General features: G+C 39.8%; 1 protein-coding gene across 5 annotated transcripts in view; it reads left to right on the top strand.

Annotated features, from left to right (window-relative positions):
- The window catches only part of DAAM1 (dishevelled associated activator of morphogenesis 1), a 295,359-nt gene that overhangs the window by 239,874 nt on the left and 35,293 nt on the right, over positions 1 to 20,192 (top strand). For all 5 annotated transcript variants that reach the window (XM_073609934.1, XM_073609931.1, XM_073609932.1 and 2 more), the window contains 5 exons: positions 8,262 to 8,346; positions 9,860 to 9,966; positions 12,947 to 13,035; positions 14,710 to 14,878; positions 19,939 to 20,046. In XM_073609934.1, coding sequence (XP_073466035.1) covers positions 8,262 to 8,346; positions 9,860 to 9,966; positions 12,947 to 13,035; positions 14,710 to 14,878; positions 19,939 to 20,046 — 558 coding nt within the window. The remainder of the gene's footprint in view (positions 1 to 8,261; positions 8,347 to 9,859; positions 9,967 to 12,946; positions 13,036 to 14,709; positions 14,879 to 19,938; positions 20,047 to 20,192) is intronic.

Genomic DNA, 20,192 nt, shown 5'->3' with positions numbered 1-20,192 from the left:
CTGACTACCGTGCAGAGCACTGTGTGCATTACAGGCCTCCACTGACTACCATGCAGAGCACTGTGTGCATTACAGGCCTCCTCTGACTACTGGCATCCAGAGCACTGTGTGCATTACAGGGCTCCTCTGACTACCAGCATCCAGAGCACTGTGCATTACAGGCTTCCTCAGACCACTGTTTAGAGCACTATGCAGCATTACAGGCCTCCTCAAACTGTATAGAGTGGCTAAATCTGTAAACCGTGATGCCATAAATAATAACATATTAGATTTTTTTTTTACTCCAGGAGTATGAGTGGAAATTCTACAGTAATGCTTAAATAATGCATAACAATGTAACTAAACACATTTCATTTTAGAATGTTAAAATGTACTTGAGATTTTAGTTAACTAAAGCTAAAACAATTGCAGATGACTAAAATAGGACTAAAACTAAAATGGCATTTTAGTCAAAAGACTATAACTAAATCAAAATTCTATGCCAAAATTAACACTGGTGCAGACTGGTTTGGAAGAGAGGACAATCAAACTCTGTTACAGTCTGGTTCAACTGTGCCCAGTGTGAGTGCATCCCGACACTGTCATTGGACAAAGGAATGAGAAGTGGGTGCGCTTTTTTCCCAAAGTCAGGGAAGTCAAGTCCTTAGTAACAGCCTGAAACCAATTTTAAGGAGGCACACTGGGTTTTCTGACTAATAGATGTTATAGCAGGCACCCTGTAGTGTCTGCTGTTAAGATAGGGATTTTGGTTTTTAGAGCATAAACTGGTTATCAGGTTTGTTTTAGTTAAAGCTGCGTCACAAAATCAAATTATAATTATTTATATAGCATCATTATATTTTGTGGCCCTGAAGTAATACAATCTCCCCCATCACTGTACAGTTAGTACCTTGTGGTGCCAATGCATTCTTGCTTCCATTTGCCATTATGATCACTGCTGGCGTCCCCACAAAAATATGGGAAAGAATGATGTTTTGAAGGAAAGTCGACTTTTGCACTCTGCACTCCCCATGCGAGAGTGCTCGGGCCTAATGAATTAATGCCCAGGCACAGAGCACTGCATTATGGAAGGGTAGCGGATCATACATAGGTGTCCCATACTATGCCAGAGTGGTGGGTGGGAGCCACAAGTATAGCTTCTGGTGGAAGGATGTTTATATATTCTATAATTAATATACATTTAAACACCACTTGTGTGCGGCTTTAAGAAAGCAATACGCAAGGCAACTTTTTTTTTTTTTTTTTATATTGTGTGAGACCACATCTAATTTTTTTTTTTTTTGTTTTTATTAATGAGAAATCTTTCTCACCCAGTCTTGAGAGTCCTTACAATGATGTCATGGCTGCACTACCCAGACACCAAGAGACTTTTGTGCTTCACTTAGGTGATGCCAAACCAAACAACCCTAAAATCAACATGGCTGACACTCCCAACAAGTATGAGGATAGATGACGTAATCGCGCCCCCTTCATTTTTCTTTGCCGAAGGTTAAAATACAACATAACTGTGTGCTGAAGTTTTGATTATACAGTGTCATTTTACATGCAAAATCTTGGCACAATTCCACTTATAATTCAAGGGGATTTATGTTATTTTTAATGTTCAATTTATAGCCTTATTTTAGTTTTTCGTCACACTTTAAGAAAGATGAGTGATTATTTAATGTTTGTAGTTTTTAGACCGGCTGACAATACTTGTACATAGCAAGAACCCAGAGTGCTGAATTGTGGTAGAATACATTTTGCCAATTTGCAGAAAATACAGCACAATTTGGGAATTAACATAAAGATAGTTTTCAACAAAGAAATATGACATATTCATTGGCTTTTTATATCAGATTCTTGCAATAAGAAAGCAGAAATAGCCACAATGGCCAACAGAAATTTAGGAAGTAAAGATGATGTAAGGCAGTCCATTTGTAGCCCCAAAACAGCAGTTGGAACAGATGCCCAGAATTCCCATGTGGAAGTGTGAAACTGCTTACAGTATATTGTATGGCCAAAATATTGTGGGACTGGAGCATCACACCTACAGTATATAAGCTTGTTGGACATCCTATACCAAAGCTAGGGGATTAATATAGCTATAGGCAGTCTTCACTCTTCTGAGCATGCCTTCCCACAAAATTTGTGAGTTTGGTTACTGATGTTGGACGAGAAGACCTGGTAGTCAATATTCCAATATATCTCAAAGGTGTTTGATAGGGTTAAGATTTGTCTAGGACATTTGAGCATCTCTACGCCAAACTGGTCAAATCATACCATTAGGGACATGGCTTTGTGTGTCTGAACTCCTTTATTTAAAGAGTTGGCCATGTACTTACCATTTAGTAGTTCAAAATTCTCTGCAGAATTCTCCATTTTTTTTTTTTTTAAGGATTAGCAAAGAAATTGTATCGATCACCAAAATCAATTTTTCAAAGTGGTTTTTGTCCAGTAGCAGGTGCTTTTACAAACATTGGTTTTATCTGGAATTTGTACATTTAAAGTGATATTAAAGTCTTGTTTTTTTTTTTTTGTTTGTTTCAATTTAACAAACATGTCCTACTTACCTGCTTTGTGCAGTGGTTTTGCACAGACCAGTCTCTTCTTTGGTCCCTTCTCAGCGCTCCTAGCCCCTCCCTCATGCGGAGTGCCCCCACTGCAAGCAGCTTGCTATGGGGGCACCCGAGCCGAGCTGCTGTTCTGTGTGTCCATTCAGACACGGAGCCTCGACTCAGCCCCGCCCCCTCCCTCTTCTCATTGGCTCACTGACTTTGACAGCAGTGGGAGTCAATGGTTCAAGCTGCTGTGTCTCAGCCAATCAGGCTGGAGAGTCCTGGACAGCCGAGACTCTCGTAATTCAGCTGCATTCAGATCCAGAAAAAAAAAAAGCTGCATACATTGGCTATAATACAGCCGTGTTTAGATCCAGAAATAAAACAAAAAAAAAAAAAAAAACAATGTACATTGGCTATATTGGTTATAATAAAGCTGTGTTCAGATTGCCTAAAGTGTTCAAATGTGAAAAAAATCATACGGATTTGAAATTGCCATTTTTTGCACCCAAATGCATGAGCCCCTATGCATTGAGAGCGCATGGAGAAGTCCATGAATCTGGTTACTGGGGGACTAATACAGACCATTTTTATTTAAAGCATTGTAAGACATTCGACCCAAATGAGCTTTTTTTTTTTTTTTTTCCTGGAAAAGAACAGAGTAGCCCTTCTAGAACACGAGATAGTTTGTTTGTTTTAAAGTAAACAGATCTTGAAGTACTAAAAGTTGTGCTAGAGCGTGCTACGGAAATTAAACACCTAAGGGATTATTTCATAAACTGCCATTGTTTTCAGTGATTAGACCTTGCTGGCTTTGATCTTAATGTGTTCCACCGCCCTCCCCCACCTCTACAAACGCCCCTCAGCCATTAACATCTGCCAAGAACAACAGACATGTATATATCCAGTGCCAATGTATACAGAGTAACAAAGCAATATTCCCTGCTGTGTTGCAAACAACGTGTTTGTAGAAACACATGAATAGATAAATGATATGTACTTAAAGGGATGCTATCGTCCCATTTTTTTTTTTTACAACAATTTCTTGCAATATCGGCTTGTTTGCTGCTGCTGCTAAAAAAAAAAAAAAAAAAAAAATCCAATGTCTGCTTATCACCACCCTGAATTTCAGGGTCTGCTGTAGATTAAAAAAAAATTCTTTGCTATTTACATCATTTGAATTCATTATAATAGACTCGTTCAAGGACACTAAAGGAGACACTTGTAGTAAATAATGTACTATATTAAAATATTTTATATTTAAGATTAAAGCGGAACTGCAGACAGACCTTAAACTACATATATGGGCTTTGTTTTATCTGTCAGGTGATTTTTATTTCTGTCCATGCAGTACTGACATTTACACAGCTCTGCCTAGCAGGGCAGAAGGCCTGAATCTTGTCTGCTGCAGATAAGATGAGCTGGCCATACACTAATAGAGTTTCATTAGAAAATTCTCATTTTATGAACATGAGTTCGATTTTCTAACCATTAGTGGGGTCAAGCTGACTTTCGTTTTCAACAGCAGTGACATGAAAATCGGAAGAACAGGATAGTAAGCTTTTTCTTTTTTTTTTTTTTCAAACAAACTAATTTCTAACAGCGAATTAGGTTTTCCTTCGGAAAGTCCATTCACTGTTAAAATCGAATGTTAAAAGCAAACAAAATTTAGAAGTGCATTCAAACAGCATTCATCAAGTCATCGAATGTACAGTGCCTAGAAAAAGTATTCATACCTCTTGAAATTTTCCACATTTTGTCATGTTACAACCAAAAACGTAAATGTATTTTATATGATAGACCAACACAAAGTGGCACATAATTGTGAAGTGGAAGCAAAATGATAAATGGGTTTCAAAATTTTTTTACAAATATCTGAAAAGTGTGGTGTGCATTTGTATTCAGTCAATACTTTGTAGAACCACCTTTCGCTGCAATTACAGCTACAAGTATTTTTGGGGATGTCTCTACCAGCTTTGCATATCTAGAGAGTGGCATTTTTGCCCATTCTTCTTTGCACAATAGCTCAAGCTCTGTTAGATTGAATGGAGAGCGTCTGTGAACAGAAATTTTAAAGTCTTGGATTCTCAATTGGATTTAGGTCTGGACTTTGGCTGGGCCATTCTAACACATGAATATGCTTTGATCTAAATAGCTCTGAATGTATGTTTAGGGTCGTTGTCCTGCTGGAAGGTGAACCTCCACCCCAGTCTCAAATCTTTTGCAGACTCTAACGAGTTTTCTTCTAAGATTGCCCTGTATTTGGCTCCATCCATCTTCCCATCAACTCTGACAAGCTTCCCTGTCCCTGCTGAAGAAAAGCATCCCCACAACATGATGCTGCTACCACCATGTTTCACGGTGGGGACGGTGTGTTCAGGGTGATGTGCAGTGTTAGTTTTCCACCACACATAGTGTTTTGCTTTTAGGCCAAAAAGTAAAATTTTGATCTCATCTGACCAGAGCACCTCCTTCCACATGTTTGCTGTGTTCCCCATATGGTTTCTCGTAAACTGCAAACAGGACTTCTTATGGCTTTCTTTCAACAATGACTTTCTTCTTGCCACTCTTCTATAAAGGCCAGATTTGTGGAGTGCACGACTAATAGTTGTCCTGTGGACAGATTCTCCCACCTGAGCTGTGGATCTCTGCAGCTCCTCCAGAGTTACCATGGACCTCTTGGCGGCTTCTCTGATTAATGCTCTCCTTGCCCGGCCTATCAGTTTAGGTGGACGGCCATTTCTTGGTAGGTCTGCAGTTGTGCCATACTCTTTCCATTTTCGGATGATGGATTAAACATGTGCTCCATAAGATGTTCAAAGCTTGGGATATGTTTTTATAACTTAACCCTGCTTTAAACTTTTCCATAACTTTATCCCTGACCTGTCTGGTTTGTTCCTTGGCCTTCATGATGCTGTTTGTTCACTAAGGTTCTCTAACAAACCTCTAAGGGCTTCAGAGAACAGCTGTATTTATCCTGAGATTGAATTACACACAGGCGGACTCTATTTACTAATCAAGTACTTATGAAGGCAATTGGTTCCACTAGATTTTAGTTAGAAGTATCAGAGTAAAGGGGGCTGAATACAAATGCGCGCCACACTTTTCAGATCTTTATTTGTAATAAAACTTGAAAACCATTTATCATTTACCTTTAACTTCACAATTATGTGCCACTTTGCGTTGGTCTATCACATAAAATCCTGATAAAATACATTTACGTTTTTGGTTGCAACATGACGAAATGTGGAAAATTTCAAGGGGTATGAATACTTTTTCAAGGCACTGTATTGGTAAGAATTTTCATACATTTTGAAAGAAAAAATATATGTGTGTGTGTAAGATATAGATATATATATATATATAGATATATATATATATATATATATATATATATATATATATATATCTATATATATATATATATATATATATATAGATATATATATATATATCTATATATAGATCTATCTATATATATATATATATATATAAATATACACACACACACTGTATTGCCAGCATAACACTTCCAGATCTTGTCCCTCCTCCAGCCTGTGACTTGGCAGTGAAAGGGTAAACACACTGATGAGCTGTTGTCTTTGTCGCTCTCCTCCTATCAGCATGTTCTTGTTAGTACATGAGCATTGCAGTACAACTGATTGGATCTTTGTGCTGCTTCTCCCTCCCCAGTCTGAGTTCTGCTGTATAAGGACTGCAAGAGGCTAATACTGGGTCAAATTCAGCTACTTGCTTGCATTTGAACAAATCAATTGAATGATTTATTTGAGTATAGGTTCTGCATAGCTTAAACATTGATGGGATGTGACAAGGCTTTAGCAGTGTAAAGAGTGGCCCCCACCCTATCTGCGTTATGTACTTTGCCTGTAGGCCTTGTACTAGACAATAGATAGTCTAACATGTGTGAACTTGGGAATTCTTAACGTGGCAAATGTTAAGCAATTCAGTACTGACTTGAACAAGTTCAGTGTTGTGGTTGGCAGATGAATGTTTTGTATGTGTGTACCAGAAAATACATGTTACTACAGATATTAAGTCACCCTTTTAGATTTTTTTTTGGCGGATTTACAGCCTTTTGATGTATTATAACAAATGACCATTAATGACCGCTGTTGCAAAAAAAAATAAAAAAAATTGTATATTGATAACTGTGGTTAATAATATAATGACATTGTTCCATGTGTTCATTCCATATTTTTTAAATACCTTTATTTTTATCAATAAATACGTCAGGCACAGTTGTCAGATGCAATAATTTTATTCTAAATGGGGAAAAAGATGCTTTGTCTTTTGCAAAACAGATTTAAACCACCATCTGTGTGTCCATTCACACATGAAGCATGGCTCGGCCACACTTCCGCTGTCTTCTCATTGGCTGACTGGCTGTGATTGATGCCAATGGCACCCGCTACTGTCTCAGCCAACGAGGAGGAAGAGACACACCCAGGAGAGCCGCTGCTCTCGTGCATGTTGCTGGATTGAGATGGGGCTCAGGTAAGTATTAGGGAGGTTGGGGGACTGCTGCACACTGAAAGTTTTTTTTTTTTTTTTTTTTTTTTTTTTTACCTACAATGAGTAGAACGCATGAAGGTAAAAAAACCTTGAGCCTTTACAACCACTTTATGTATTATTTATTTTTCCCTAAATGACTAATTAGAACCCCAGTCTAGTCTAAACCAAATAACCAATTAACACCTACCTTTTCTTGTATGTCGTCTGTCCACACAAATATCTATTCTGTGTTGTTTTTTTTTTTTTTTAAGACCAATACCACCCTTTATATTAGTGTTGGATGGGTTATGTCCCATGAAGGCTTTGACTTCGTGCTCTGTGACAAAGCTGTGACAACAGCGTCACTTTCTTGTAGCTAAATTTCTCCATTATTAAATGTGTTGTGTGATCCATGGGGTTGTACGTCATCTTCATTTGACTTGGTCATGGCTATAAGCCGGACATGGTATTCTTACATTGAAATCTCCCCACTGGAGTCTTGACACAGAGATGCCAGTTTGGAATTTCTGTTTTGTGTAGAGTTGACCTTTACATTAAATAGAGCCTGTCACTGGTTTAAAAGATTGCAGTTATCAAATCTGCAGAAAAATCAAGTCTTTTAATTTTTACTTGTAACATTTTTCCTTTTACTTGTAGCCTTGAAGCTTGCTAAGGAATTTGAGTATTCTAGAAAGAGTCAATTTTGTAGCAATGCCCCCTCCTTCCTTGCTTGTCATAGCCCTTCTCTTCTGAGAAGGTCTAATTACTGTCTGTGCTGGCCCAGCTTCTCTCCCCCTGCCCTACCCCCCCTATATAACCTTTTATATAGCTGCTGGGGAAGGAGGAAAGGGAAATACTATAGAATATCACTTGAATGACAGCTCTGAGTCTACCAGATTGGCTGTCATCAAATCCAAGATGGCAGCTCCAGCAGCAGTCTTGGGCCTTTTGGATATTTACACAGAGGAAGCTTTTGCAGGTTAATACCATGCCTTGTAATATTTACATGCATATGTAATCTTATGGGAAGATTGTTGTTGAAATGAATGGTCTGGAGACAGAGTCTCTATTGTTAATACAGATGCTTGTCCAATGCAACTCCTCTATTATGTTCATTGTTTGGTACATGTCATTGTAGCATGCTGTTAATAGTCCTGTGCCGTGACACGTATTACTCTCTTTATACAAGCTCTGCTGTTTGCATTCTTGCAGGCTGAAACTGTCAAATGAAGACATTAAGCGTGCCATTTTGTCAATGGATGAACAGGAGGACTTACCAAAAGACATGTTGGAACAGGTGAGGGGCGATACCGATGCTGATTATCTGTCTTTTCAATGCTGACCTTTCCTTCAGAGGGGATGACAGACACCTCCAGCCATGTCACTTCTTATCCAGAGACATTACCTCTCTGAAACCAAATAGTGACAGATGAGCCGTAGATAATTGCACAATGTCAAGATGTTGGAGAATTTCAGCTTTGTACAGTATCAAGTTCTGCTTTTAGGTAACATAACGGGTGAATGATATAAAAGTTAATTTAGTGAAATATTAACAGTTACAACGTTTGCAGTAAACCGTATCCTGAAAACAGAATCACATTTTGTTTTGTGTAGTTTTAAACTAGCTGAGCATGCTACTGTTTCTTTTAAAACTTTTTATCCTTTTATGAAAATACAAGGGCTGCTTTGCGGACAGCTATTGCCCCCAAAGAAAAAATAATAATAATAATCTGCCAAATAACACAAAATAAAAAAAAAAACTTGCTTTGGCCCCAGTTTTCACCCACCATTGACGTTATTGCCTCCTGGAAAAGTTGGGTGTCTAAAATCCCTCAATAAATATACTCCTGCCATGTGCTGGGGTGGAGGGCTATCATACAAGGGTACTAGGTTAAAGTCAATTGAATTGGGCAAGAAGAGGGAAGGTAACATAAAATTCTTTCAGTAACATAATTATTATCAAAGATACACAAAGATATTCAATCTTTAACAAGAAATATAAAATGCAGATTAATTGCAGATGGATAGGTCGCCCATGGAAAGGTAGCAGACAACTTATGTAGTTCTTTTTGATTGTGTCCCTCTCCCTTTTGCCTTTTCCACAGTGCATTTAAGACCATGACTGGTGGGCCTAGGGCATTTAGATTAGGGCTTAGAAGAGGGGGGAACATAGGCAGGGCTGTTTTACCATAATGGTTTTTATGGGCAGGTTCCTAGGACAGCAGGCTAAGGGGAAAGGGGAAGGTGGCGTTGGCATTCAGTCTCAAAACTCAAAATTACAAATCATGATAGTTTCCCCCCCCTACTCATCACCTCTGGAAATATATGGCTGAATTCAGCAAATTAACTGTAGTGTGCAATAGCTGTTTTGGATGGGTCTGAAGACTCACTTGTAGATCAAGAAGCATAAAATCATCTTTTCAGTTGGTGGGCTGTACAATTAAAAGTAGCTGCAAATCTATGAAGCAACCAGCATGCATTCGCCAATAGTATGTTCTAGCATTAGCGGTTAGCACAATAATCACATGGCACATGGCGTCAGAGCTTTTATAAAAGAATGTTATTCACCTATGCAAAGCAGCAGAATGGTATTTAAATACCACCCTGAGGACAGTTAGACCCCAAAAGTTTAAATGCTTGATCATAGTTCACTGAGCAAGTTGGATGTGGGTAGGTGAAATAGGAATGTGGACTCTGGTGTGTAAAATTACTAGTTTAATACGTTATAGATGCAGGAAAATGAAGTATAAAGGCTTTGAAAAGTGTTATCTACATTTTCCATTGAGAAGTATTATGTGAAATCTTTACAGCTCCTGAAGTTTGTTCCAGAAAAGTGTGACACTGACTTGCTGGAGGAGCACAAACATGAGCTGGATCGTATGGCCAAAGCAGACCGATTCCTCTTCGAGATGAGCAGGTTTGTGTTTTCCAGCCACATTCTTTGAAGTGGTCATCTTTCACAGGTTCAGCTGTCTTTTAATTGATGGCACTGAAAGCTTCTTGTAAGTTCCTAGTCTAGTATTGACATCTTTCTGAACTGTATTGTTCATTCGTTATCCCTTTCATTACCTGAGGTCATTGAAACCTAGATGACTAGGCCAAATTTAGCATCATAAGCATGTGTCATTTAACTCGACTATAACTTTGACTAATTTTCATACCTCATTTTCCAGAATTTGATCACCTGTTTCAGAATCAATAAATGGAACATGCCTACTAAAATGAAGACTGACCCGAGCATGTAAAGGAATCTTTAGGAGTCGATACACACCACATGCGGTGGGACTGTGTTGGGCAGCTATTCCAGGGCAGTCCCAATGCATGAGAAGGCAAAATGTCTGGTCTCCCTCACTTTGTTGCGGATGTGTGTGGGTGGTGTGTACTGTATGTAGTACTTTTTTCAGCACAGTGTGAGGCAGTCCACTGTTTCGCACCTTGTTTCTAGCAATTGAGCTTTATGAGATGTCTGTGTTTTTGTTGCAAAAGGTACGATCCCATAGTTCTTATATTGATATAGTGGCACAGACTTAGAAGTAGAAGAAATATGCAGATTAGGAGCCTTGACCTAAGTCCAATTCCTCTTGTCTGAGTCATGCAAACCGTTGACTCAGAAAGCAGTGAAGCCATTGGTTCAAAATGGCAACCAAAGAACTTGTATTTTTAGAAGAAAATGTTAGCATTAGTAACCGTCATACCACTTTGGCACAGGTTTCTGATAACAAGATGGCTACCAGGAACTTGGAGATATCGTATAACGAAATTATCATAAAAAACTATGTGTGTATGTATAATATACTGTGTATAAATAGTTTAGTGTTTAAGAGATCTTTCTTGTGTGGAGTTCAGAAGTGAAGAGCAAAAAATACTTTTGATGTAACACAGGCTGACTCAGCTTGTCTCTGCATATTATTTTCCAGCCCAGACGAGTCTAGGCTGCTCATCAATGCAGTATGTTTTACGACCTGTTTTAAAGAGTGGAACAAGATTCATAACAATTCAAGCTATTGACTTATACAAATGTTCTATAGGTACAGTGTTCACTGTGGTTTATTATGGTCTTGCTCTAGATGATTAAAGGGAAGTTGGGATGTACAGAGCTGACCATTAAAGATTTTTTTTTTTTTATTCCCGAATATTTTTATAATGGAGTTGGGTTGTGTGTGTGTGGGGAGCAGTTGGTAGTTTGTAGAAACCTTTAGTGACATGCCTGCTTTTCATACTTTGGAAAATGCAAACATATCCACATTGAGCAGGATTATCACCCGACCAGTCAAGCAATGATCATCTTTTGTTTATAAAGGGTCTTTAAGGCTCCCTGATAATTGAAAGAAAGGGCTCCAATATATAATACTGAAGTCTTTGCAGAGACATAAGCTGGCCATATAGTATTTAAAATTTTACCGGTTCAGCAGGGACCAGCTGAATTTGATCCATGCATGGGCAGGCTGGTTATACACAAGTTGATCTATCAATATAGCCGGCAACACTGATTGTATTCTGATGGCGGGAAAGGCTCCCTGCTGTCAGAATACAATACCACAGCACAAGGGATTCCTCTATCAACCTTGAATGTGTGGATGGGGGAATCTTATCATGTTTATTCGTTTAACCCACTGGTTGTATACCATTGTGTTGCCTATCATTGTACATGTTATGCATTTTAAAAGCTCAATATTGTGCCTGGCTTCTTTTGAATTAATAGATACCAGTCATCCTAGCCCAGCCTGTAAGATATCTACATCCACCGGTCGGTGTTCAGTCCTATGGACAGAGCAGATGTAGCGGTTTCCTGAGTCATATTGCTGTATAAGGCTCAACTGAGAGCTCTCACTGTACCACGCTATGGGTTCGGAGAGCCTCCACATGCAATTCCCATGCCTAGGGAATTTTCTGGTACTGATGTGCAGTGTTGTGGAAGCAGCATAATAACATTGTCTCCATTGAGCCCTTACAAGTAAAGGTATGCTCCTGGGCACTTGGTGAGTTAGGAGATAATAGAAAATCACACACATACAAGGCGACACATTAAAATAATCAAAAGCTGAAGCCTAATCCAGATGGATGGAATTAAAGTGTAACTAAACCTCCTTTATATTTCCTGCAGTCCCATGCGGTTTGCACTTAAGATACATCCTTTTTCTTCAGTGCTGTTCCCAGTGCAGCTTTGGAAAGTGTGAACCTTGTCTTTTCACAGCTGCAGGAGATTTTCGTTTCATATAATTTCACATTTTGGAAGTTATTTGCTTTTCTTTTTGAGCCCTTTGTCGCAGAAGGTTTTCAGCCTTTTTTGTTCTTGTTGCAGGGCATTGCTTTACAAGGTGTAGATTTTTTTGTTTAGGAAGTCACTTACTCTGCCTAATGTTGCTCTATGCATTTAAAGGAAATAAAGTAAAAGGATAGCTATGTTTTTAAATCACATACTGTAATAACTTTTAAATATATTCAGGTATACAAAGCAACCTTGCAAATATATACTCTTGAGCCTGCTTTTTATTTCTGAGCTTTAAGAGCTGTCATCGCAGATCCAAGCCAGTATAAACAAGGATTGCTTATGTTCAGTGTGTCTGCATCTGCACTGTAAATGCAGATAGGGGCAGAGAAAAAAGGATGCTGTCTGCTCCACATAACATGTCTGTTTCAGGAGTTGTACATGATGCTTTAAATGCTGCAACGCACTTGTGCAATCACCAAAGATCACAAACTGCCAGGTATAGGTCTCCGTACGTTACACTTAAGTCCTAACAAGGCCAAGGTTATGCTGGTTGCGTGACCAACTTTTGTTTATGAAGTGATGATATACATTTTGTTTAAGAAATCCCCACTGGCCACGTAAGCTTATTTACAACAGATATTTCCCAGAACCAGCCATACTTATCACTTGCTGGTTTTTCTTTTAGGATCAATCACTACCAAGAGCGGCTGCAATCTCTATATTTCAAAAAGAAGTTTGCAGAAAGAGTTGCAGAAGTCAAACCAAAGGTAGATGGTAAGTGGTAATTGTACTTCTAAACTGTGAAATATTTAAATATAGGTGTGTGTGTGTGTATATGTATATGTGTGTGTAGAAAAGTTAAGAAGGGTGAGGTGCACGTCGGTCGGAGTAACAAGTGCAAGCAATCAAGCCCTCCCAAAGGATTATATTATAGGAAACGACAAAAATTGCTGCACAGAAATGTTTTAATGAAAAATATAATCAAAACATCCAAAATATATAGGCCATCATCGTTGTGTGTGTGTGTGTGTGTGTGTATATGTGTATATATATATATATATATATATATATATATATATATATATATATATATATATATATATATATATTATTATTATTATATTTTTTTTTTCCCCAAAAAGTATTGGGACACCTGACTTTATACACACATGAACTTTAATGGCATCCCAGTCTTAGTCCATAGGGTTCAATATTGAGTTGGCCCACCCTTTGAAGCTATAACAGCTTCAACTTTTCTGGGAAGGCTGTCCACAAGGTTTAGGAGTGTGTCTATGGGAATGTTTGACCATTCTCCCAGAAGCGCATTTGTGAGGTCAGGCACTGATGTGGATGAAGAAGGCCTGGCTCGCAGTCTCCACTCTAATTCATCCCAAAGGTGTTCTATCAGGTTGAGGTCAGGACTCTTTGCAGGCCAGTCCTTGATTTGTGCACTGGTTCGCAGTTATGTTGGAACAGGAAGGGGCCATCCCCAAACTGTTTCCACAAAGTTGTGAGCATGAAATTGTCCAAAATGTTTTGACATGCTGACGCCTTAAGAGTTCCCTTTACTGGAACTAAGGGGCCAAGCCCAACCCCTGAAAAACAACCTCACACCATAATCCCCGCTCCACCCATCTTTACTTTTGGCAAAATGCAGTCAGGCAAGTACCATTCTCCTGGCAACCGCCAAAACCAGACACATCCATGGGATTGCCAGACAGAGAAGCATGATTTGTCATTCCAGAAAACACATCTCCACTGCTCCAGAGTCTAGTGGCGGCGTGCTTTACATGACTGCATCCGACACTTTGCATTGCACTTGGTGATGTAAGGCTTGGATGCAGCAGCTCAGCCATGGAAACCCATTCCATGAAGCTCTCTACACACTATTGTGCTAATCTGAAGGCCCCACGAAGTTTGGAGGTCTGTAGCTATTGACTCTGCAGACAGTTGGTGACTTCTGAGCACGGTGAGCTTTAGCATGCGCTAACCCCGCTCTTGTCATTTTATGTGGCCTAAAACTTCGTGGCTGGGTTGCTGTTGTTCCCAGTTGCTTCCACTTTGTTATAATATCACTAACCATTGACAGTGGAATATTTAGTAGCAAGGAGATTTCACGGATGGACTTATTGCACAGGTGGCAACCTATCACGGTACTACGCTTGAATCCACTGAGAGCGGCCCGTTCTTTCAGAAATGTTTGTAGAATGTCTGCATGCCTGGGTGCTTGATTTTATACACCTGTGGCCATGGAGATGATTGGAACACCTGAATTCAATGATTTGGAGGGGTGTTCCAATACTTTTGGCAACATAGTGTATATAAAGTATTTTGTCAGGTTTATTTGAATTTTTGCCTTCTAGATTGAATGTTGTTTGGTAATTTTGTCTTTTTTTTTTTTTTTACCCATCTTAATTGCTCATTATATCCTGTTCTGTCTTTGTACAGCAATTCGTTCAGCTTCCAATCAAGTGCTGCAGAGTAAAAGCTTAAAGCAGCTGTTGGAAGTGGTCCTTGCTTTTGGAAACTATATGAACAAAGGACAGCGAGGAAACGCCTATGGGTTTAAAATTTCAAGCTTAAACAAGATTGCCGATACCAAATCCAGTATAGACAAGTAAGCTGAACAAGTTACTGGTGTAATTTAGTTCTTGAACTTTGTCCTGTGGCTACAGGTCTGCTGACACTGCTTTCTATACCCAGTCATGTGAAATCCATCACTGCTAAAATAACAGATCAACTAAGGTGGTCAGATGAAAGGTTTTGCCTGCCCGAAGCCTATAAGCTTTCCATTTGCTGGGATGGTAGGGATGTGATGCACTTACTGGGCCAGTCCTGTAACAGTGATTTTTTTTTTTTTTTAAGAAATACATTGAGATTTGTAGGAGGATCTGTTTGACCTGAAGCCAGTCTAGAAAAAGATTGGGCAGCTATGATCTTCTAGGTTGTCTTCAGATCAGACTGGCATGCTCCCTCTTGGAAAGTATTTTCAGTATCGGTCTGTTAGAGAATGATAGTGGGATGTAGGAGTGAGTATTTGTTAGCTGAGCAGGTCAGATCCAGCAAAAAAAAAAATACAGGGTACTTTTCTCAATTTTAACTGCTTTCTTTTAACTTGATGCAAAAGAGGTAACATCATATATTGAGTGTGTTTAGTGATTTCATTGGTTTCTCATTTTGAAGCAACACCCTTCTTTTCATTTATACCAGAACTACCAAGATGTCTTGATCAAGATGTTACCGATTTTATCTTTTGTAAAAAGATACCATGACTGCGTAGATGTTTTATCTTGGTAAAGATACACTAACCATGGTCCACTCCTATTCATATTAAGTCGTCTCTGTGTAGATCTTTAAAGGGTTAGTTCGCCTTTTCAGGAAAAAATGAAGAGGTGAACGAACACTGTACACCCTGCTTCCCCCATCCCGATCCCCACCCCGATCCCCACTGTCCTTTCTTCCCTTGGTGATGAGCTGTCACTGCCCACGTACCCAATGCAGTGGTCCAGGGATTTGAAATCCCAGAGAGATATGCCTGGATGGGACTTTTTAGGCATTCCATATATTTATACATAGAACCGCATAAAGCATAGTTTATTTGGCACACATTCTTAAAAATAAGTATCATTGAAAACAATACATCGGGCTGCCAATAGAAGAGCTATGTGATTAATATTATTATTATACAGGATTTATATAGCGCCAACAGCTTGCACAGCGCTTTACAACATGAGGGCAGACAGTACACTTACAATACAATTCAATACACGAGGAATCCGAGGGCCCGGCTCGTTAGAGCTTACAATCTAGGATGAATACATAGTGGGTACAGTTCTCTGCGAACCCAACGCATTTTGAAATTGCTTTCTTCCTCTGGGGAAACGAGAATTTGTAGACACTAAAAAACATATAGAAATGAAATAATCAATGTTCATAATACATATATCGATGAATACAAGTAGGTGTCACAGTAGACTTACACAGCTAAACGATCAGAATATGCAGCTGTGAAATTAACGCATGTTAAAAGCAATCCAATCCCTCTTCTTTCCACAACACTTCTGGGACGGATCAGAACGATGTTTTGTGCTGGCACTGACAAATCAGAAACGCTCTGATCCATCCTGGAAGTTCTACAGAAATAAAAGGAAGAGCGGGGATTTCTGATTCCTGGACTGGCTGCGGGGGGCACTGACAGCTCATCACCCACGGAGGTAAGTACAGTGGGGACCAGGAGGCAGGGAGGGCGTACAGTGTTCACCTTTTCATTTTATCTGAAAATGTGAATTTAAACTTTAAAGCCGAACTTCAGGCAGCTTAAAAGTCACAAATTATTGCAGCTATGTATTCATCAATAGATCATTAGATTGATTTATTTTTTTAATTGTAATCTGACCTGGTATTAGCCTCCTGCAGTCCACTGTAAAGCAGAACTCAGGTGCTAAAAACGCAGCTCAACCATGCGCTTTTAATGCCCCCCCAACTGCACAACTAAACTTGGCCTAAGTGTACCCTGCCAGACAGCTTTGTAGAAGGGCTGTGTATATATAAGGACTGAATAGACAAACAGATCTTTTGGCAGGTAAAAAAACACTGCGATTTATTGATTTAATCTGTGTATTTAGCTGTTTGCCTGGAGTTCGGGTTTATTAGACTTCACTTTTTATTATGTTTGATGAAGCAAGGTAATGTGTTTACATATAAGATATAAGCATGTATCCACCCATTCACTGTAGGCTTATCACCCTTTAACAATGGCTTCATACTTGAGCTCTAGGACTAATGTAGCCTTTACCACATTACTCTTCCTTTTTACCACTGCCCCCTACAGGAGAAAACTGGTCAGTGCTTGCGCAACACAGGAAATACTTTAATGGTTCTGTTAAAAGCCTCCAATATAAAACCCGGAGCAATTACCAAGTTCCTAGCAGTGGTTTATGCCTTTTCCTACATTCGACCTCTCACGGGGGGGGGGGGGGGGGGGGGGTTTCTGTAGAATCCCACGTGTGAAAGCTGCTAATTTCCCATCAGAGCTGTGGTTTGTTTCATGCTTCCAACATTAAAAAAATGAAAAATGCTCCTGTGGGGACTATATGAGGTAATGTAAGGGATGGTGCTGATGACATTCAGCTGTTTAAATTCTACAGCGAATATGATGCACTTGTTGGACAGAAGCCAACTTTGTCTGATGTTTGCATGTGCTGCAGCACTGGAGTATATGAGTGGAAAATCCAATGTGTGCAATCCACGTCTCCTGCTGAAATCTTCTCCGCTGTACAGACGCAGATCGCTCTACCTGGGTGGTGGACATTGTCTATAATGATGGATGTGTTTTACATTATTTCCTGCTCCTATGTTAATGTTGTTTATGACTTCCCTTCATTCCTGGGGTGCTGTGATCTTCTTTTTTTCTTTTTAATGGAAACCTGAATCGACAAAATGAATGGCTCTGTATTTTTCAGTTCTTTTGAAAATGCTGGTTGCTTGTTGCATACTATTATGTTTGCAAAGTAGCATGGCAATTAGCATTGCTTTCTCTGTATTTATATAGTGTCCTATATCACTCTATCCAGTTAACCTTTATTTTATCAGATTGACGTTTGTTATGTTTGTGACTTTATGAAGATGGAAATTTTAGCTTAGGCTGGGGTTACACTTGCAATCTTGCTGCTGGCAATAATTCTTACCAGTGCTTTAGAAGGCACATACAGGCAATGGAACACTTCCCTCCTTGTATGTGTCACTTTGGTGCTAACTGGATGAGCGAGGTGCTGCTGTCACCGGGTACTTAAATATCTTAATCTTACAGGACACAGGCTGAGTATTTATAGACCCAGGGTTATAGGCTTGTATTGATAAGGCCTCTTGCACACAGAAGCTTGAAAAAGCTCAGCTTTACTGAGCTAAAATGTAGCCCATTATTGACAATGTGCCTGTGCACACAGGCGCGTAAATAAGCACCGAGTATTCCTCAGTAATAAAAAGAAAAATAGGAAAATCTGCATTCCCAGTCAGTATTTTGTGCCGGTGTGTGCAAATACGTGCATAAATATGCATCATTTTCCCTAGGAAGGTGTTGTGCGTGTAAATAAGCACATAAATATGTACGAATTTGTGCTAAACAAACGCCTAAAATTACGTCCAAAAAAAGGAGACACTCCACTCAAGCATGTACTGTCTGCAAGAGGCCTAACTAGGTGATTTATTACAGGTACTTTTATAAAGCGCCAACAATTTACGTGGCACTTTACATATACATTGTACATTCACATCGGTCCCTGCCCTCAAGGAGCTTACAATCTAAGGTCCTTAATGCCGGCCATAGATGGATCGCCTCTTGGCCGGTTCAGCCGTGACTGATTCATCTATGGGCAGTGAGGTTGTCCTAAAGTCAATCCATCGATCAACTTCAGTACAACCAACCTGTCGGATTGTTTGCATGTGATCACTGCCAGCGACTTTAGCCTCTAGCAGTGAATTGTGTGTTCTGCCAGCAGAAAAGGCTTCCTGCCGGCAGAACACAATAGCGATGTGGAAGGGATTCCCCCATCAACACTGACTGTGTTGATGGAATCCAGCAATTTTCTTTCCTGCAACTAGTCATGGCTTCACTTGCATTCATACACACACATACTTGGGCCAATTGAGACAGGAGCCAATGAACCTACCGGCATGTTTTTAGAGAGTGGAAGGAAACCCACACAGGCACAGGGAGAACATGCAAACTAGAGTAAGGAAAGAGTTGGTCAGCACTCAGGATGACATCCAAAATGGTATTTCTTTATTGAGTACATGTAGAAAGCTGTAAAACATCCTACGCGTTTCGAAAGTTAGTCCTTCGTCATGCCTATGGACCTGTTTTCCTAGAACATGCAAACTCCTGGTAGGTAGTGCTGTGGTTGGGATTTGAACCGATGACCCTAGTGCTGTCAAGTAGGAGTTTACTGAAAGGAGTTGTAAAGTCGGAAGGTTTTTTATCTTAATGCATTCTATGCATTAAGATAAAAAGCCTTCTGTGTGCAGCACCCCCCCCCCCAATACTTACCTGAGCTCCATCTCTGTCCAGCAATGTCCACTAGTGCCTCGGTCATCTGAGACTCTCCCTCTTGATTGTCTGATGCACAGCAGCAGCGCCATTGGCTCCTGCTGCGGTCAGTCAGCCAATCAGGAAAGAGAGGGGGCCGGACCGTATCCCTGTGTCTGAATGGACACAGAGTTGTGACTCGGCTCGGGTGCCCCCATAGCAAGCTGCTTGCTGTGGGGGGCACTCAACAGGAGGGAGGGGCCAGGAGCACAGAAGAAGGACCCAAGAAGAGGAGGATCCAGGCTACCCTGTGCAAATCCACTGCACAGAGGAGGTAAGGATAACATGTTTGTTATTTTTATAGAAAAAAACCCTGAGACTTTACAATCACTTGAAGCGATTAGATATTGGCAAGCTTTTGAGGACATGCTGTTGGGCATCTCTCCATAACCCTACCCCTCTTTGTGAGTCCTCAGTTTTTTGGCTAGATAGTGGACCTTTTCTGAGTTGATGGACCTCTTCTACTCAGACAACTGTTCCCAACAGGCCAGAACTAAGGCCTCAGGGCCCTCTATTCCATTTTGTTTGTCAGTCACTGGCTTGGTTCCTGGCTTCTGGAATGGATCCATAATGCTATATGCTTCTTCTTACAGGAACATTACCCTATTGCACTATCTTATAACTGTGGTAGAAAAGAAGTATCCCAAAGTTGTCAGCCTGCACGAAGAGCTCCAAAGTATCTCTGAGGCTGCAAAAGTCCAGTAAGTAGCAGCAAACATAATTTGTGTCTGTGTGTATATATAGGATGTGGCAGGTTAGATTTTTTTTATTTTTTATTGTTCCCCGATTCAGATCTTGACTCTATGGTGTTTATTACAAAGCTCTTCTCCTACACTGCAGAAAATAA

Source organism: Aquarana catesbeiana, linkage group LG13 (assembly GCF_042186555.1).
Source record: "Aquarana catesbeiana isolate 2022-GZ linkage group LG13, ASM4218655v1, whole genome shotgun sequence".
NCBI classification, from domain to species: Eukaryota; Metazoa; Chordata; class Amphibia; order Anura; family Ranidae; genus Aquarana; species Aquarana catesbeiana.
Note: the sequence above shows the minus strand (reverse complement) of the source record. Positions and strands in the feature narration are given on the sequence as shown.